This window comes from Phymastichus coffea, unplaced genomic scaffold (assembly GCF_024137745.1).
Source record: "Phymastichus coffea isolate CEN01 unplaced genomic scaffold, Cenicafe_Pcof_1.1 PCOF00028, whole genome shotgun sequence".
Classification (NCBI taxonomy): domain Eukaryota; kingdom Metazoa; phylum Arthropoda; class Insecta; order Hymenoptera; family Eulophidae; genus Phymastichus; species Phymastichus coffea.
Window position 1 is genome coordinate 4,075,298 of NW_026706839.1, and position 21,718 is coordinate 4,097,015.

At 42.4% G+C, this 21,718-nt stretch overlaps 1 protein-coding gene across 1 annotated transcript; it reads right to left on the reverse strand.

Annotated features, from left to right (window-relative positions):
- Nucleotides 1–387: 387 nt before the first annotated feature.
- LOC131662892 (uncharacterized) lies at nucleotides 388–14,898 on the reverse strand. Its single transcript, XM_058932866.1, has 6 exons — nucleotides 14,621–14,898; nucleotides 8,037–8,209; nucleotides 2,640–2,681; nucleotides 2,309–2,498; nucleotides 1,510–1,675; nucleotides 388–1,423 (listed from the first exon to the last, which is right to left on the reverse strand). The coding sequence occupies exons 1-6, from the start codon at nucleotides 14,896–14,898 to the stop codon at nucleotides 1,409–1,411; spliced, it is 864 nt and encodes a 287-aa protein (XP_058788849.1). The 3' UTR covers nucleotides 388–1,408.
- Nucleotides 14,899–21,718: the final 6,820 nt, after the last annotated feature.

The window sequence follows — 21,718 nt, forward strand, 5'->3', positions numbered from 1 at the left end:
TTTTCAATATATTATAATTATAAATAAAAATTAAATGTTACTATGATAATTGACTACATCAATAAAAAGTATATTTTTACGATTAAGAAAAATGTCAATAATTTGTGGCACTAAAGTAACTGTCGATCATTATCTTATTTCGATTTTTGTTTAAATACTAATAACAGACTAAAAGTGCCGCATATCGCAGGATGATAATATTACCGACATCTAGTCAACAAGAAAGTGATGGTAAGCTAGATATCTAAAACGGCAAATGTGATTACAATGAAAACCGTATAGAAGCACGATTGTACATAACAAAGAGCCATGGCCTTGAAAAAATAAATTAACGTTACTTAGAAACAAGTATTTATTTATAATTTTTAACATTCTACAGATTTTTTTAGCAACTACGAAAATAAAGTTTAACCGTAATTAATAGCAGATGTATCATAATAAATAATCTTTTAGTTAACAGTAATAGAGTAATTACGTCAGCTAAGTAATAAATAATCAGTAGTTACATATTTCGAATACATTAGTTTTCGATAACTATAACTAACTTTTCCAAAACGTAAGATATTTAACTAACAATTATTTTCATTGAATTAGGGCGCATAGAGAGAAATCAGAATTCGTTTACAGTCAAAACACAAATTTTCGAAATCATAATAAAATGAATACCTTGAAAATTAATCAGTTAAAACTCATCAATTAAAAAAATATATAATCACTTCTATCGATGTGCTTGAAAGTGACGATTTGCAGTTTGTTACATTTTCTTTGAAGTTTAGTGTGTGTGTGTTTGTGTGTGTGTGTATTATATTCATTGAGTCTTATGCATTCCTTTTTTCCTCGTTTTGTTATTAGCCTGCTAAAAGACACTGGCACAGCTGAAATATATATTATATAACAGTTACCCTTTCTTAAAATTTTTAAATTCAACGTACGTAATGTCACTTTATGTTTAAAATACCAGTCTCAAATAGCAAATACTTGTCTACTTCTTCAAAACTATACAGATAAAGTGAGGCGCACTTGGAACTACGTTGCTGTGGAAGCAAGATTTAGGTATATCGTTAGAAATGAAGAATGCTAGTGTATAGGATTTTCCATTTCAAACTTTGATTTTATGCTCATCGGTTACAATTAATTTGAAAAAAATTCAAATGTAAATTAACTTTACACAAAAGTATTACTCAATTGAAAAATATTGCATGAAAAATCAGCTCGTAAAGCACTTAGGACTTCGTGATTATCCAAATTTGTACGTGATTGATCTGTAATCTCAAGAGTTGAATACTAAAACGCAATCAAGAATCGAGGAAAAATGGTTGTACTCAATGACGCAGATCCAGTTTTGAGAAAGCGTAGATTAATTCAGTGAAGAAAATAGAGAAACGAATGAGGTTGTTTACTTTTGCTTTTAGTCGATGTTTCTCTGTAAATGAAAAAAGAAAGACAATCAAATTAAAAAAACAAAAACGCACATATTGCTTAAAATACGACGACGTAAGTGTAATTTACCAAAATTTTGTAGAATCCAGCCTTTATTGCGCGATCGTTATCATTTTTGGACAAATCTCTTTGATCCGGTATCAATGGATTATCAGGTTCGTCATCTGCTAGCATTTGATCGCTTCTCGCCAAATCCTTGAGCTCGGCGTTTCTGTCAATTTTGTCCACCTTAATGCTGTCAAAATATTTGCCGAAGTGTGAATCTCAATCGCGAGCCGTTATGCAATTAGCCTCGATTCTCACATCGTCAGGTTGATTGTGTTACCGTATCGAAATTAATACACGATCCTCGCGACGTAATTGCATTACATTCAATGCGGAACACCAATATAATTCGTGTACTTGACACCGCAGAGTCGTTGCCAGACAATACAACAACAACAACAACAACAACAACAACAACAACAAAAATTCCATAGTGGAAAAAAAAGTAAAGTGAATTAACATATTTTTACGTAAATACGAGTTGACTCGTGGAAAGTAAATACGAAGGTAAGTGCTATAAGTATTGCCTTTTATCGTAAATCGTGAGAAGAGGGTTAGAAACATCTGCGGCATGCATGAATTTTGCTCGTAAGATCTCAAGGGAGCGTAAGACTCTTGGAGCTTGTTCCGTTAAAATTCAACGAAGTCCATGAAATTTGAGCGAAAATGCATTTATCAGCTGGCGCCTCGCGCATCAATCGTCTTCTGCTTTTCGCAACACTCAAGAGCCAAGAGAGCCGTATCGCAGCTTTACGAGCCTGCGTGCATTCGGTCCGGCTGATAAATAGTAACGAGCGAAACGTAACGGGGCACGAGTGCGCACCTGTCCTCGTTGAGAATCCGTGCGGCGCGCAGCTTGGTCGCGAGCGGCACCTGCATCAGCTGGCGGTCGACGAGTCGCGAGAGCAGCCATCGCTCGTCCAGCGGCGACTGGCGCCTGCTCTGCACGCCGACGCTGCCGTCGGCGGGACGCAAGGCTCCGATGACGTTGCCGCCGCTTCGCTTGCCGTGAGCTGCGCAAAATCAACGTTGCGAATGACGATCAGCGGCGAACCGCGAAAGCTCGCCGATGTAGATGAATTCCGTCGTCGCGCGCATTCGCGAGCGGAAAGAATCCGAAAGATCGACGGTCAATTGCGGTTCGAGACACTTACCACCCCAGCACGAATGCCCGTAGCTCAAGCAAGAACCTGAAACTCGAATTAAAACGTATTGCTATTAGACTTGCCATGAAAGCCATGAAAAATCACTCGCGGATAATGCTTTTACGAGAGAAACACTACTACGAACAAAGGAAAAAAAAAAGAAAAGAAAGGGAGGGAGCGACAAAGAAGCCTCGTTACGAAAGTTTTCGAATCTTCGTATCTAGGTTACCCTTTAGTCGAACCCACGGCAGGAGGATGTGGCTTTCGGCGTTGATTGCGAAATTGCTATATGCTAATCGCGACATTCAAAAATCCATAACGTCATGATCGACGCGCGGGGCTGATTGAACAAAAGCGCGAATAATGACTATTCACTGAATATCGGCCGGAAATCCGCTAAGGTAAGCCGTGGAAAGAGGTGATCAGCGGCAGAGGGACAACAAAGTCGTTCGGCCAGCCGTGGTGCCGCGCGGAGGCCTGTACGGTTGTCCTTTTATCGGGCTATTATTGCACACGTCGACGTGGTGACTCCCGGGCCAACGTAAATCAACAGGTGCGCGCGCGTTCCGAGTCTTCTCACCGCGGTGAATTATTGCCGACCGACCACGGAAGATAAAGTCCTCCTATCGCCGATATGATAAGCTTTTTTGCTTTTTTATTATTATTTCGCTTTCGGTGTAATGAAAGTTTGCTTTCAAAAGGTTACACGCGAAAAGCTCGCGAGAGTTTACGAGTGTATGCCTGTCGCTGAAAACTCATAACTGATTGCAAGTTTTCCTCATTTTTTTCTTTCCTATCATTTTGAAATTTCATTTTTCGAGATAGCATCCGAAGATGCAGCGCGCTCTTAACGGGAAAATCGAATCGTGCACAGCTGAAAAATTCCATCTCTCTCACACACAATCAGGATTACGTGCGTGACGTCAGTAACTTCTTCCAGCTGCACGCTAGGAGAAGAAATGTAAAAAAAAAAGAAGGAAAAGAAGAAAAAGAAATGGAAAAGAAACGCTCTTATTGTTGTGTCGAATACGCATTGACGATTATGTTGAATATCAGCTTTCCGACAAACACAATTCTGACGCACGTAGCCTCTCGGGATTTCACATTCCTGAAGGTATTCATTTCCAACTCCGACGCGCTACGCGCTGCAAACATTCTGTTGGCGCGGGCATCAGTTTGTGGAAATATTTTTTACAAATAATTGTAATTCGCGCGGGCGAATTCGTGACAGCCTGAAAACAAGTTTGTTTTTGTTTGATTCAATATTTCATTGAAAATCAACGTATATTCTTTGGATAAAGAAAAGAAAATTGAGGTGAAAGAGCGTGAATGATTGATAGCGCGACGTAAGATCATGAAAGATGCGAACCACAAAACGAATTGATAATCAGCCAAGAGTAAAATCTCGTGTTAAACCAGCTTCGAGCAGGAAAACAAGAAGAAGACTCCCCCCCCCCCCCCTCTCTTTCTCGAGTCGTCCCCACAGAGTCGTAAATAAGAATATTTTCTTCTTTTCCCCCCCTTTTTTTTTCTTTTCGTCTACCTATTCAATTCAAATCGTACCCGCAAGTTTACACGCGGGTACGGTTACGGGTACATCATAAGGACTCGGTGAAACTTTAACAAGCCCATACGTACGCTCTTAACTATTAATCGGCCGCTTCGTACGAAACAACCTACGTGAGCGTGCTCTGTACGAAAGAACGAACTTTGCGCGGAATATTGCTTGGGAAAGAAGTTTAATTAAATCGAAGGGGTGGCTTTACAACTGTGGAGTCGTAAAGTTGATTTGAAAATTTGCTGGCAGCCTCCTCGCGACTCCCGGCGCGGTATTTTTCCTTGAAAAGTGCGCCGAGAGGTGCGCGAGGATGACATGTAAGGAGGTTCGCAAAATCGATCTTGTTACCGCAGGCGGAAACTGAACGCACAAGTCCATTCTGTTTGCCTTTGCACGTTTCAGTCCCTCTAACAGCATCAAGTCCCTTTTTGCGATTTCGATAATGCACCGTGAAAACAGAACAAAAGTCTATATTTCAGAATAAATAAGTAAGTAAAAGCAAACCAGGCATGTTTATTCCGTATTCTTTCTGGAGAACCTACGCGGACCGCATCGATTGTCTGTAGCTCTAATGTGATGCTTTTTCGCCGTTTACGCGTAAATGGCGTATCCTTATGCTAATGCTCGGGCGTACTATAACACTTGGCAATTACCGTTTCACTTTGAACGTTACGTTGAAGCGGAACCTTCGATTCTCTCGCCAACGATCTCGATGCGATTTATAGAATTCGCCCGATTAATTGAATGGAATGTTAGCGTTAAAGGCTGATTCCAAACAAATAAAGGACGGAGCTGATTTGCAGCCGCTGAATTTCATTGTCTTTTTATTTTTATAAGAATATGACTCATTTTTCGCTAAAAATGTACAAAAGTCAATAGGCTTTTGCGGTGAAAAGTCATCGTCTGCGCGATTAAAAACAAAAATGTACAAGTCAAATCGATACGAAGCACGGTGGCATATTTTTCATTTTCTATTTTCAAAATTTCTTATAAGCCGCAATTTTCACCCTATTCTGACGATTTACTAAAAATTACTCGCAATTAGTTGTGCTTTTTAATATTCAAGTGCTTTACTTAAATCATTAATATTATTATTATTATTAATAACATAAATGAATAACTAACACATTAAAGAAAGTGAAACTTTCAGAGACAAATGTTCTGAACACGCAATATGAGTTTTAAGGACAAATAAAAAAAACATTGCAAATTATCTTACCAAATCAATAATTTAACACTATCTATAATTTAAATAATCATACGAAGCTGTTATAATGAATAATTGAAATAATCTTATAAACTGTCGGCCTTGTCAATAATGTTTGTATGGTGTGTAAATATATATTTTTAACATTTCCTATCCACAGAATCTGAATTCTCCTTTATGCACAATAAATATAAATAATTTAAGTGTACAATAAATAACAAATTAGCATGATCGCGATATTGGTTTATCCAATAACAGTTTGAATAGGAAATAGAATAGAAATAGAATTTCTCATTTGTAGTTGGACTGGCAACGAGTTACATTCTCTAGCTGATATATATTCACTCCTCAAGCGAACAGGTAAATAAGCACACAGTTTTGTGATACTGCATTGTAATAATTGACTGTAATATTCGATTGGTAGGGTTTGTTTTATGAAGATACCGATTCCACACGATTTTATTCAATACAAATTTTTTAATTTTGCTTATTTGAAATTAAAATACGATTTTCCTAAAAAATGACATATTATTTTACAATAAGGGTGTTCTCTTATTCAGTGTTTCTCAGTGGTACATATATTTTTTTAAAACATCGATCGCTTCATAATTGCATAAGCTTTATTTTGCAGTTTTCTATATTGTCTTCTTATATTGTTTCTTAGTTTCAAAACTTTAACAAAATAAAGCTTAATGAATTCCGAAGCGATTGATGTTTTAAATAATATAAATAGCGGTCTTTTTTTTAAGTTATTGACAATGACATCGTTAAGAATCGGCGCAGCGCCGCTAAGCCGTATCCCTAAATCACTTCTATAATTTTTTTTAAGAATTTTTAAATCTTATATCTGATATACGCATACTTGGAACGTTGTCAATCACGGTAGTAATGAAAAAATTTGATATTTTGAAAATCCGTAACAGACTTTTGTTGATCGCAGTTACGTATTTCGCAACTATCGACGATATAATTTTTTATAAATAAATAAATATTTATAAAATATTAAAAAAAATATTTTTACTTCAATACATCAATAACTTTTATAACAGCGAAATGAATTTAAAAAGTGCACTTTTCTCTACGTGAAGCCACTACTGGGAACCACTGAACAAGAAAACATCCTTAATTAGCACAAATTATTCTACATGACATGATTGTATACTTGTTCATTTTTTTAATAAAAGGCAAAATCTTAATCATAGAATTTTTTCAAATATTTTGTTATTCCTGCAGAAATAATATTTTAATAAATACTATTTTATGTTTTCTGTTCAATTAAAAAAAGCACTATGTTTAATATATAAAAGACAGCTGGTGAATTATGTGAAATGATCGGGAACACAAATGATCTAAATCAGAATAAGCTCGATATTATTATTCAAAAACAAAGCTTTTTGTTAACATATAATATGTACATGAAAGCTATTAGGAAAATAGCCATTTTTAAAAAGAAATATGAAACTTTTATAAATAAAAGCTTGAGTGTGAAATTCACTAAAGATCTGGAACTGTTGACTGCGACAATAAATAATAAAATAGGGCAATGACGTATTAAGTCGTTTGATGAAGCTAAATCAGAGACGACGAAATTCCGGCTTATAAAAGATTTCTCGGAAAAAAATGAGGTGCAATCGCGATATTGCACCTTAAATTCCAATGACACATACTCGAAAATGTCCACTCGACGGCGGCCATTAGAACGAAGCGCAATTTCCAATCTCATCGTAGACTCTTTCTCTCTCATCGCGTCTTCCGCGACTGAAACATTCAGCGATTGAATAAGCCCCGTCGAAGGTTGCAAAACGGTTGGCAATCTATACTTGATGAGGGTACACGCAGCGGCGGCAATAACCGATTTGTCTTGCTCCATTGTGGCTCGCAGCAGCGAGGGAGCCGAGGGAAATTCGTCGGGCTCTCGTTTCCCGCGCAGCCGATTGGAAAACCCGTTAACGACGACGGATGACGACGAGCGCGAAACGCAATCTTTATGGCTTTGTATATCGGCAAACGTCGCCCGAGATTTCCACAGTGGCTCTTCTCGCTACTGCGGCAGTGTTTGATTTTCCGTTTGCTTACATTCGAGTGCCGAGTGTGAGAGCGAAAAGTTGTCGAATTTGACGCTAAGAACTCGTAGGTTGCGTTGCTTTTTGCAGCAGTTTAAACAAAAAGAGCAATATTTTTTTTATAAATGCTGTGCGAGGAGAATGTCGTGTTCTGCGAAAAAGTTTTCTGGCCCGGTTCGTTAAATTACATTAAAACGATACGACGTTTGACGATAGTTTTAGATTGAATCGCTAATACAACTTTGTTGCTCTTTCAATAGGCATGGAAAAGTTCATTAAAATAAAAATTAGTTTATACTCTCGAATCACTGGATTTTTGGTTAGAACATCGTAATTTTTACGGGAACGCGTTTCTTTTAAGACTCCTTGGGAAGTAATGCGATATCGCAAAGAGGAAAATATCGTCACCCGTAATGAAGCTAACCAAATTATCTCGAGTAAAAATGCACTTTAAGTGTAAAATTTATGCTGATCCAATAACTCGCATTAACGTTAATTTAACTTTACTCAATACTGTGCAGGGAAACTTTTCATTCTCTACTACAATCTAGACGGTTAAGGACGATTAGAATACGAACTTTTGTGAGTTGTACCTGATGCGCTGCCAACCAGTGATGACGCCAGTACGACTATAGCAGCTACACAGTAGATGTTCTTCGCGAAAACCAACTCTGAGTTTCCTTTCATTGTTACTAGATTTGATCTCGTCGGTGTTTGGTCGCCAGTAAATATGTGCGATGGATGATGAAACCTGCAATTTAAGAAAGATTTTTAAATTAGTCAAAGTGCGATAGAAGAACACAACGCTCACATAATTATTTACCTATCCAATTATTCGTATTGCATTATAATCATTTAAACTCCGCCAGTTGTGAAATTCGTTACTGATTAAATATGTCATATACTGGATTAGATTTTTCATTGTTTTTTTGTGGAAATTATTAAAAAATTATTTAGATAAAACGACCAATGCTAAAATGATATGTCAATAAAACAACAACAAAAATAACCATCAAGTAAACAGCGTACTGATCAATTGTTCTACTATGGCGAAAACCAAACTCCATTCACAGCCAAAACCATTTACAGGTAGCGCGAAATTCCAGTAGACAAATCGCTTTTCAGTCAGACGCGCTAACTTCCTTGCACGATAACATCCTGTGCAACAATATATCAGTATGCAAAGTTCGCGGGTCGCGCGCCAACTTGCGTCGGGCACACGTACGTGCGCGCCGTAGCGGGGCAAAATTAATAATTCGCCCGATCATTCAATGAAGCTCTCGCTCTCTCGCTACGCGCGCACGCCAACTTTGTCGCGCCACGTTAACGAAGCTCTGCGCTCTCGTGTGACTGCGCACTCCCGATGTCAGCTCGTTTGCGGCCGGAGCGCGATAAAACTCGCGCGATCGTCGTCGGGCGCGTAGGCAGATCCGAGCTTCCGGTAGCTTTTCGCAAGGCGAACCCTTGAGCACATACGCCGCGAAACACGCGAACAAGTTTGCCAATCAAATTGCAAATCAAGAGATAATCCTTCTGCTCGCGGGAGACGGGGACTAATATTTTAACTAACTTTAGTTGGTCAACGATCGCGCTTCGCTTAACCCGATCCACAAGCAGCGCGCCGCCCGTGCCGCGCGCGCTCTTATTCTAAAATAATCGAACTTGCTGTTTGTCTTTCATTTGATCTTGCTGGGAAGAATGACGTCAGACAGCAACGATTATAGTGTCACAGGTGGTCTTTGACAAAACGTTGCTTTACTTTCGGGATTGACGAGTTCTTCAACGCGCTCTGCGATTCAAAAACGTATCAATTTTGTTTGGCAAATGTGCTTTGTGAAAACTATTTACTTTGCAACAAGTGTTTTATTTTATTTTTTGTTTCACTGTATTTTTACTTTACACATTAAAGAGGGCCATGCATTAAATTTTAAAATTTTTTTAATGATTTAGAAATCAAAGCAACAGCTATTCGTAATTACTTAGTCAATGATAGAATCGAGCGTGCAAAATAGCGGAAAAAAGAAAGAAATAAAATGTTATTATTTGACCTTAAAGTACAGTACACTTGTTCGATCGCAAAAGCGAATGCGTTGTAACATTTTAACGAATGTACGATCAGACATTTCGAATTTCGAACAAATAATCAACTTATTTAAGAAATCGCCAATGGAAATAACGAATTTCCACTACATTGTGTTACTGTGTTCTTTATGAAATCGCTGGTAAAGCGAAAAAGTGAACGGAATAGCACCACGCGGCAATTGGAGTGATGTCTTTTGAAAGAATTGTGTATTTACGTTTCACACGATATAAAGAATTATCCCCGTGAAAATGCTTCTCGATAAGCTTTTAATCGACTTTAGCGCGCATGATCGCAAAGAAGCGGCTTTAATGCACACTAAAAGCCACTTTATACACAAATAAAAGTTGCGCATTGAATTTTTCAGCGAAGCCTTTATTTAGCGGCGACGTGAACTCGTCGCGGCGTCACTCGACGACGTTGCACTGGCGGATTCGCATTAAAGTCGCCTCGAGAAATCGTTGGCGCGAGAAAAAAAGGGGCCGATTCGCTCAGCCGCCGAGTACAAAAAGAGACCTTACCCCCTCGCAAACGGATCGTCGGTCCACTTAATCGCAATCACAGCCGTCGATCGCAGCACAGCACAGTGTAAAAAGGTAAGAGGAAAAGCAAACAAGCGAACGAGCGGGCGTACAAAGGAAGAAGATCGCCCCCGCCGGTGCAGCGGGGGGGGGGGGGGGGGGGGGGGAGAAAAATCGACGTCACTGGCGCGTTCGGATTACCTTGTGTGCTCGTGGCCACGTTAGGAGACAGCGTCGATGGAATAAAGAAGCGCAGAGACTAACGCGCGGAAGGGGCGTGCGAGTCGCTAGAAAAGGGCTCTGCGTTGTGCGTCCCCACCCGAGGCCGGCGCTGCTTTTATATGGGACGTGTCGGCGAAGATCGCGGGCGCGCTCTCCGGCAGCACGGCGAAAAAGGTAGGGGTCGCGCGCGCGCGCGCGCGCGCACGCACCTGCCTTTGCTTTAATGCGCCGAGGGCCTAATTGCTTGCTCTACCGCTCTACGTGGTCGTCGCTCATTCATCGTCCGGCTTTCTCTTCGATTCTTAATAGCTTCCTTTCTCGCCTTTTCTCCTCTTCCTACTTTGTTTTTCTTTTTATCGTGTCTTCCTCCTCTCTTTTTCAGCTTTACAGCGTCGCGAGGGATTGATGGTGCCGTGCTCTTTCGGTTTTCCTCAACGATAAGAGCCCCCCTTTTACGGGCGCGAATCCATTTTGCGTATTTTCGCTTCGCTTTGTTTTTTCTTCCAATAAGCAAGAGGGAGCTCGCGTGCGTTTGGTTGCGTCAGCGCTGCGCTAAAGCTTCGCTCTTGCGAGTGACCTAGCAAACGTGTGAACTGCGCCAGCGTAACGCTTGGCTTTTACAATGTTCCCGGGTCCAATTGTTTGACCGAGCTAATTAACAAATCCATCGGCTCGTTTGCGGCCCTTGTCCCTCAAACTTTCGGACGTTAATATTTCCTAAACTCATAATCATGAACTTTGCACTTTCAACATTACTGCATCTTTCGAAGCAAACATTTCCCGTTATTTAGCCTTGTATTTTCTATTTTTTCTCGAATAAATCCTAGACAGCGAAAGATCGGACTATCAAATTACGTCACACGTGCAGCACCGGGTAAAACACTAAATATCTAAATCCAGCACGGATAATTCTTCCGGCGAAAAATCTTGACTCGCACCAGTCTATATATACATTGATTCTTCAAGACGATACAGCTGTCAATAAAAGCCTGCTTGTTTCGGCCAACTTTCGGCTAGATTGACTCGCCGTTTTATTTGATCAAAGCCGAGCTAATTTAGTCTTCGAGAGAGACAACGATATTGTTTTCGCGATAAAATAAGTTACGTTTCTTTTTATATCGCATTTGAAAAAAAAAACAAAAAAAAAACAAAAATCTTCGAGATTAACACTAAACCACTTTCCCGACGTACAATCGAAGGATTATAGTGAGTCAGACCGCATAGCGTCAAAGTAGGTGTATACTCGACGTCGGTATGCTGCGCTCGTGACATACATTAATTAGCAACGCGGAAGAGATACCGGGAAGCATTCGACAGATTTAACCTTGTCATTTGGGACGTTAGCGACGACGAAAAAAGCCATTGATGTATCTTTTCCTGGCCAATCAAAGACCAATTGTCTTTGGATTTCGACGTGATCGCACGCGTAGTAGGCATCACGCCGGTGCAGATATTTCCGGAAACGATTGGAACCCGCAAAATTGCGTCACCTCCGCAATCACGCTTTTCGCATTAAATTTCATTGGAATAACAAAGTCGCCCGACAATCCGAGGGCACATTATTAAGCGAGTTCACTTGTGAAATAGGCCATATGTATTCTCGATTATGCGTTGCAGCGTTTGCATAGAATAACCGACGGTCCTGATTTGATAAATAAATTTTCGCTCAGCGACGATAATTACGATGATCAAAAGGAATCGAATAAAATATGCCTACAGGAATTGCGGATTGAATTACATACTTTTGACACTGAAAACATTTCACGAGTGTTGTATTCGAGCTTAACGTTAGCGAAACAACGGAAATCTGTAAAATATTGTTTGCGTTTGTTTGTATTCGACTTCGCACGTCTACGTTCGCAATGCAGACATCGATTGGACATTATCCGGCTATTAACTCGTTAGCTCGAAACTTGCTTTTTCACGCGTCGCGCCGCGCTTTCTTTCTAAATACAACACGTCATCTCGTGCTTTCCTCACAAAAGCACGTCGACTTCACCGCGCCGGAGGGGGGGGGGGGGGGTGAGATTCGTAAAACCGTGCCGTATATTCCGCGCATGAAGAAGCGCCAGGTGCCTGTCAACTCTGCCGTCGGGGAAAACGCGAGGAAAAGAAAAATAAGCGCGCGCACTTAATACGCGACGCCCTGGCTTGCGCCAATATTCGCGAGGCTATGCAAACCAAGTACACTCGGATTAACAATAAGCGGTCGAGCTTCGGGCAAATAAGACGATTACGAGCTGGCAGCTGCTGCTGCAGCCTCCATTCTACGGGTCTTAACCGCTCGACCCGATATCCCTTTTCTCGTTCCGCATTTTCATTTCGCGAGCTGTAATGAATTACGACGCGCGCGCGCCGCTTTGGCGCGGGACCAATGGTCCTGTTTGCCGTTCTGTAATCGGATTAACATTGCCGTATCTCGGCTATAGGATGCCGACTCGTTCGCGCGGGATTCGCCGAGACGCGCTCGAGCGGCACGTCTACAAGTATATAATTCCCGCGCGCCTGCAACGCCCGGCTCAACCTGTTGCACCGCGACGCGCGCGGCGCGCCCGACCGAACTCGGCTGTCGCTACTCGCTCGCCCGCGTGTCGCGGGGATCGCGGCTGCTCGTTCGAATGGACGACACGCAAAGCCAGGGGTTACGACTTCGCGTGCACGCTGCTCGCAGCTGTACGGGCTTTTACGAGGAGGTCGGAGAAGCTAGCTCGCCCCCCCTCCCCCTCCAGCGCGCCCGGCGAGTCGCCAATTTTTCACGACTTCCGGCGATTTTATGGAGCACCGTCCGTTTCTCACCTCCGAGCCCTGCGATTTCTTGGAACGCGCACGCACCCACCACCACACGTCGACCCGCGTACGTTTCGCTTGATTTGCCTTTTTCTCGCGCGACTCTTGTGGTCTCTCGAAATGCTTTTCATGTTATTTTCGGAACTCGTTCAACATTCACGATTCGCACGGCCGTTTATTTGTTCGCGTACTTTTTGGAATTGTTATTCTTCTCGCAACTTTCCACGAAACTTTAGCTTTGCGTTTTTTGAAACTCATTCAAGTATTATTTATTTAATGCGTACACGGGTACATATGTGCGCGCGTGTGTATACATATCCTCTGAACGACAATATTATACGTTCGATGAAGTATAATATCCAAAAGGTTGCGAATTACCAATATTTTCAACATCAATGTGGTATTGAAGGTAGAGTTAGACTCGAAAGGATCTCTCAACATTATCCAATGGTCAAATGAAAAAGAAACACATCGAAACTAATTTAACGATAAGAATTTGAAAGTAACGAAAGAAACGATAACCATTTAACAAGTATCACGAGCAGCCTTCCGACACTCGACGCAAGCGCAGTGGATCATCGTCGCCTACAATCGCACGCATGAATACTCGCGCATAGTGTGCACTTAATGCGTCATCGCTCGTGCACGCGCCCGACGTCTTTACGCTCGATCCGAGCCGTTCGTCGTCGCGCCTCCGAGTCCCTGCTCCCCTACGACGTCACTGTTGCAGTCGTCATTTTTAACGGCTACTTATGCGCGCTTACAGCTTGGCGCTCTCGTGCGTTCGCTATTATCGATGTTTCAGCTCGAGGCGCGAGTCATTTGTGTCGCTGACGCGTCGCGGCGCGACGCGCGAGATACAACGAAGAGCTGGCGGTCGCGTACGCGCGTAAGGCAAGACATCGACAAACGTCACGCGCTCACTGGCGCCTCCCTGGCAATTCCGAAACGCAGGCGAGCTCCCTCGGGCTCGCGATTAGCAGCTCGCTCGTATCTCGGACGCCATTGTTATGCAGCGATAAGGCGCTTAACGGGAGATTTCCAAACCGCTCTTGCTTGCCCGTTCGCCGTCGTAGTCCGGCGTAAGGTAGAGCGCGCAAATGCGGCGGTGCGACGGCGACGGCGCGTCCGCGTTCGCTGAGCTATTCTTCTGAATTTCACGATAGAAGGAAAAATCCATAGTTATCCCGCGGAGTTGTCACGTCAACTCGAGCTCGATCAAGTATTTATCTAGTTATTAGAACGGTTAAGGCATTCTACAAATCATCTGCTTATCTTTAGGTATTGAGGTGTAGTGATAAGCGCCTGAATTAAACAATGGAGATCGATCCCGTGAGAATACCTACTTGGTAGACTGAAATAATCATGTCGGCGAATATTTTATCCCAAGTAAATTGAAATTTTTTCCGGGGAGATGAAAAAAGTTTAGTCTTTTTCATGAACACGACATTTCATCGCTATAATGACTTTTTCTTCTACACGAGGAATTTTACACGGAATCCTCTCATTCGCATGAACTTCCGTGTAATTTTGCATCCTCTTTATCGCTCACCTCTGGAGTCTCTGAACATTGCATCCAATACATTGTAGGCTGTAAACGAGGCATTCGGAATCTGAAAGCAAAACATGTTTTCGAAAGCTCTTGTAAAAATTGAGCCGCGACAGTTGACAGTAGTCCTCGCATGAATGACTCGACGGCTCGTTTCGAGCAGCATATTCTTCTTCTCGCTTGGCCCGTCGTTTCGGATGTTTCGATTCCCTGGGAATCGAACACGGGCTCAGTTTCGCTTCGCACGGCCAGGCAGCTTGTTCCAAGTGTACCTCCGACATGAGCTCGCTGCCGAACGAAAGATAGAAAAACGCACTTGTACGCTAGATATGGAGTTGATTCGTCGATCGACGAGCCCACGATCCTTCTGTCAAAGAGTAACGTTAATCGTTGGCTACCTTATCCGAGATTACCAGCTGTGCACGCTCGTGGAAATTGTTACGAGACTCCAGAATAAAAATAACACGACGACAACCGTGAAAATGGATCGGGGGTAGCGAACGACGTGTGTCGCATCTCTTGATTTTCGCGAGCTTGCATCCGCGACTAGTACAAATCGATTTGACCACAAATCAACCGTGCGAATACAGCCAGTACGGTGTCCAAAGAAATGTTCGTCGCAATCGTGACGGCAGAAGCGCACGCCTCAAAGGCATAAGTAACGGGGTAACAGAGGCGCGCGGTCTTTGCCGCGAATCTCGTAAGTCTCCATCGGGAAATTCACGTTGGCAGTTCCTTCGTTCAAGCGCGGCAGCAACAAACGAAGCGAAAGCGCAGACGCGAGAGCCGCGCACTTGAAAACTGTCGATACGAGTAGAGCATTATTTTTCAATATATCACGCTCTTCGGCTGCCCGCGCGTGGCAAATCGACTCGCGAAATTCGCTCAGCGACGAGCTCACGACGTCGCGCTTGTACAAGAAATTAATCATCGTGACGAACACGGCGAGCGCCGTTCAAGATGAACACGAAGACAACGCTGACACTCAGCGCTTGTCAGATCAATCTTGCGAATACTCACCGAAGTACAGAACACGAAAACGCAACGGTAGTATATTTATTTTTTTTCCTTCGCAATGTAGCGATGACCCATTGGCACATGGTGTGGAATTACATATCATGAGATATAATACGGAGAATTGAACATGTTACGTGGAAAGTAATTACCATCCTATGATACTCGTTCATCAAAGTCATTGTAATTCATGAATTCTGTTCTAATTGATTAATGATACCTGAAATAAAAAATGTACATGATCGAGATAATCTATCAATTGATGCACAAATATATTCGCTCGCTCATCCGCAAAAATTAAATAAATTTCGAGCTTCGTTTAGGACGTTACGTGCTACAATCTAGTTCTTGTTCTATCACAACTCTTTGGTTGAATATCTACTGCTATGGTCATGTATTCAAACTCGTTTTCTGCTTGAATAATTTGCCTTCTCCGACTAAAATATTTATTCAATCATTATAATTAAAATGTAGTTATGAAATATTGTTGTGCCTCATAATTATTGTATCCCGATTTAGAATTTTTACAGTTACCATTTTCTTTACACTTCGTGTGATAGCAAAGATCAGCATGTACGAATGAAAAAAAAATATTGATTTCTGCAAAACTAGAGGCTTTCAAAATCATGGAAAGATTACGAAAAAAACAGCAAAGTTAGGTCGTAACTTTTTAGTAACAAATACATATTTGAATTCATTTGCGAAAAAAAAGAGAAAGTCAAAGTATAAAAAACTTCCTCTGATCCATGAATCCTTGATCCTTGAAAGTTTTCAAGATTTATAGTTCAAAATGTGTTATACTTTGCCCATAATAAATAACTTCACGCATTGGTTGGAAAAGTTTAAATCAAGTTATATTGAACTATTAAATGAAGTATATCGAAAGATGTCGTTAAAAACCTTTCAATCTTCTAAGAATTTTGAAGCCTGGGCTGCATTGAAATTTCACCAGCTATGTCCTTTCCTCCTCCTCGAGTAGTGAAAGTAATCGTAATGGACATTTAAAGTATTATAGATAAAACATTTTCAACAATTAATTTGTAGATGCTTTCAGCACCTACGTGTAGTTCTATATTCACAATTTCAAGCGAGCATTCTCAAATATCACTTACCCAAACACAGCTTTTCAGCGTTACAGTACGGAATCCATGAAACGATATGCTCAAAGGCTTACGGAAAGTTCCGATGATCCAGTTATTTATTACGATATGTATAACGAAATTACAATTGAAATTATATATCGTATTGGATATTTTATCTTTAAAAAAAATAAAACTGATAATTCCGTAATATTCTTTGTATGCTGAATGCAGTCGAAAATCATACCTGTCAAACGCATTGGTTTCCGATCCAATGGTATAAAAATTCTTGCTTGTGTATTGCATCCACAAGTTTTTTCATTGCGCAAAGTGTACACTTTCATAATTGCGAGAAACAAATCATATCAATTTGCGCGCAATTTAATTTAGCGCCGATAATTATATAGCTAACGACTGAAATGTGTAATTAAGCCAATGATAAATCCTACTGTCTTTGCCACGAATTTCGCGTGTGTCAAATAGACATTCGGAATTGTCGTGGGGAGGTGGACAACGGTCTGAGCCTCGTCAATGAAAAATCGATAAACGAATCGTGAGGGACGCCTCGTTCACGCTTCAGCCTCCGTCGCTGCTTTCGGGGCGCAGGTCTGCTCGCGACGTTTGCTCGGCCTATACGAAAAGCGCATAAAGAGGCGCGCGCAAGTTGACCATGCACTTGTCCTCGTGGCGATATTCTCGGTCGCGGGTGCAGAGGTCGACCAAAGCTCGATCGCCAGCGCTTCGATCGTTTCAATTTACGGCCGATCTCGACGGGCGCATGGGAGGCGTCTCGCCTCTGAAAATTCGAACTGGAGCGCCGAAGATTCGCCAGGACCGCAATTTGTGCACAATCAACCTAAATACGGAGAGCGAGAGAGAAAGAGAAGCCACGAACGGCCTCGCCCCTCAGCTTGTAAACAGCGCAATCACGCAATCGACACGTTTCGACTTATACGAGGCTCCTAAATCTCACGCAAAGTCATCAGACCTATACGCGCGCGCACACACATATACTAGCAGCTTGTCTTTTCTCTTCAATTAAGCTCGCACGAGCCCGTTAAATTCGACTAGGCACAGTATCATTTTTGGCGCCGAAATTATCGTCTCGCGTCTCGTTGCGTGGGCCGTGCGCGTATCGATCGCGCAGTGCATATACACGTCGCGCCGTGCGAACTAACACGTGCCGCGCGTTACTCCTCGTCCTCTCGGTGACCAACCATCCTTCGTCCCCCCCCCCCCCCTGACCCCGATCACAACTTTTCACGGCATGGCCCTATCTTAACGACCTCGGAGTAATGACTGCTCTGCTTTCGGCCGACGCTACGAGCGTGTTTCTTCGAGTGCCCGAGTTGGAGAACATTTAATTCGGTGACAGCGAGAAAGAAAGAGAGAGAGAGAGAGAGAGAGAGAGAGACGAGAAGCGATTAAATGCCGACGCGATTAAATTACTTTCTTTATAATCGTCAGGCTCTCGCGTAGCGAAACGAGCTTATGTTCCTTTCGCGCCTCGGGTCGTTTGTCTCGGCCGAGCGCCAAGTGGCAGCAGCTTGAAAAACGCGAGATGTCCTTCGAGTCGTCGGACCGTCAAACGCGCGTCGACCCCGTGGGCTTTACGACTCGAACGCCTCGGCCGCTCCGCAATTAACCGTCCGCGCGCGAATCCGTTCGCACGGGCGAAAAAGCGCGGGATACGTTTCGCGCGCTTGGGCGTGCCTCGGTGCAATAAAACCCGGATCCCTCGGCACCGCGAACGGTGCGTAAAGGGGTTCCCGTCCAGAATTTAAGCGCTGACGTCGATATCTCGCGCGTATATACAAGCTCAAATAAAAGGAAAGAAAAAAAGTACGGGACGGGGGGGGGGGAGAGAAGAGCTGGATAATGCGCATTACTCGCGCCCGATAAAAGGGACGCGCTCGTTGGGCGCAACGGTGCGTGGGCTGCTGCTGCTGCTGTTCCGTTTGCAGTTGTAATCGAGCGCGTTTTATTCCGGTTGTTCTCTCTCTCTCTCTCTCTCGCTCTCGCTCTCGCTTTTATGGCGCGTATCGAGCTAGTTTATTTATTTATTTTTTTCGAATTGTGTCTTCGATGGCGCCGATTGGCTATCAATTCCGCGGTAGCACGCTGTTTCATCGTAGCGAAGTTCAAAATCGAGTGGTCGTTAAAATTGCAAATCAAAGTCACGGCTGTCACGCGTACGAATCGTTTTTTCTTTTTTCTTTTTTTATTCTTTCTACGTCTTTAAAGTCCATAGAAAGGACGACTACGCAGCGCCGAAGAGAAGTGGCAGGAAATAGCATACGTGACAAGTGCTTGCCACTCCCCGCGGCACGAGCGTGTTCGCGTTCGATACGCGATTTCCGCAAAAAGAAGCGGAGGAGCTAATCTCGAAAGCGTAAGCGATTTCGCTGCAGTTGGAGCGATGTAGACGTCAATTTGCGCGTAAATCATCGGCTTTATTTTTCACCCGCGGATAAGCTGTCCGCTCGAAGCTCTCCGGCGAGGATACCGCGCGTCTCCGAAGGATATACGAACGAGGGGGTTTTTATTCCGCGCCGGCAGAGTCCTAATTGTTTTTCGCGAGTCGCCCACGCGAGGCGACGAGTCCCCCGTTCGCTACGGGAAAAATCAGGATCGAGGCGCGCCGCCAGCGTCCCGATGCTTTCGAATACGCACGTGTCCGTATTGCGCGTGACGCCCGTCGTCGGGGCCGCGTGCATTATAAAATCTCGCAGTGTATGAATTTTTCACGGCACCCCCCTCGCCGCCCTCGCATCGCGCGTCGCGCGCGCAATTGAAGACGCGTACGAGCCTATGTCGTTTTGAGCAGCTGGCTCGCGCGCGAGACCCGACGAACTTGATGCCGTCTCTTTCGACAACGAGTCGGGCCGTCGTGAATTTCCGAAGGATCGACGTAGCTACCGCTGTCGCAAGTTCGGAGCCACGCCGAGCTCGTGGCTTTCTCGCCTCTCTACCTTCGCGCGAACGTATCGAGGCTCAGCCGTGGTAGGCCTCGGTCTAATGTACATGCTTAATCGACTGGAACGTGTGACGCGTTCGAGATGCACTGAAATGAGGAATACGTAGCAGTGAGTAAGCAACTATATGAAAAATAAAAAATGCGCTCTCCGACGTGACCTAATTTCGCACGCGCGCACTCACCATAATCGAAATAAAAATCAACTATTTAGTTTCTTCTGTGATTATCGTTAATTCTTTAACTACACGGAGTGTCAAAGTGTATAAGAAAGAAAAAGTGGCAAATATGCCCGTGCATTATTAATCCGCGCTCATTCGAGTCAAGTCTCGCGTTAAACGGGAAGTGCGAGGGAAGATGACGACTTGCGCGCGGATGCGCGGATAGGTAATGTCGCGCAATCGGCAAAACTGGATAATAAGTCAGCGATGTACGTCGCAGTGTCGTTTATTTGCTCCTTTCCATTTCGGAGCGCATTCCAAGAGTTTCGCAAAGATAATTAGACTTGGCGAGGCGAAAAAAGTGCTGTATATCGTGTCGTTCATTTCGTTATCCTACTCGTGTACTCCGCCGTGGACCGTACCGAGAATTTCAATCACACTTTCGCGCTCTATGCAATGGAAAACTAACGAACGAAAACTCCTCATCGAGTGGTAAACGAATTCGACGCGAAAGCATTTCGTGTGCCTATGATTTGCTATGTAGTCATAAAGCACAGATGCCTCGAGAAAATGAGAGTATACACCTCAACGTTTCTTTTCAAGGTTATTTATTTTTAAGACGACCGGGAAACGTAATTGTCCACTCTTTCCCTCTCATTTATATATTTTTTTCTATAAAAATATTAAAAAAACAAAATATAATACCCGAGTACTAATTTAAATTTCGCAATGAACACGCGGCAATAGACCAAATCAATAGAGTAATCACTGAAATTAGAAATACTTTTGAAACAAAATGAATATTGTACTGCAGTATTTCTTGATGTAGCTCAAGCCTACGACAAAGCTTGACATACTATTCAATCTCAGTAAAATCTTACCTGAAAATCTTTACTTACTTTTAGTTTTATATCTAAGCTGTAGGACTTTTAAAGTAAAAATAAATAATGAAATTACTAAATTGTGTCCAATATAGTGTTCCAAGGTAGTGTTCTCGGTCCTTTATTATATTTAATTTACACTTGTGACCTTCCAACCATGGAAGGTACAAGTATCGCCACTTATGCAGATGACAGCAATATTAACCGCAACTAATGCAACCCAAGCCTCTATAAATACCAAGAAGTACCTGGAAATGGTTCAACTTTGGTTCAAAAAATGAAAGATAACGATTATCACAGTAAAATCAATACAGGTAACTTATACTTTTAAGAAAGGAACTTACCCTTCAGCTCACATAAAAAAATCAACCAATATCACAAGGAGGCAAAGCCAAATACCTAGGGGTGCACTTAGATCGCAGATCATATATGGCGAGACCATACTTAGATCAAGAGAAAGCAACTCTACCTATAGTTACGAAAATTTTACTGGTTGTTAGGCAGAAAAGTAAAACCTTAAACAAATACTAAATTCTTAATATATTAATGCATTATTAAATCGATATAGATTTATGGAATTCAATGATAAGGCACAGCAACAAAATCAAACATAGATATTATTACAAGCTTCCAAAATAAAGCCCTAAGATCCATCGTCAATGCGCCGTGGTTTGTTACGAATTACATAATTAGAAAAAACATCAAGATGACAACGGTAAAAAAAAAAGCTCCATGCAGAAAGTATATAAACAGAATATCCGAACATCCGCATCGTTCGGTGAAGAATTTGTTCCATATAACTGCACTTAACATTTCAAGATTCATAAAATTTAAAACACTACAAACCTAACACTTGTATTGTTATCATTTTATTTATAAGCATAATGTAAATATGTAACGATAATGATACGATTCACTGGAGTACTTTCATGTATATAATTTTATTGCAAACATCGCTTTTATAAAACTTACTAATTGTCGTCTTTGTAGAC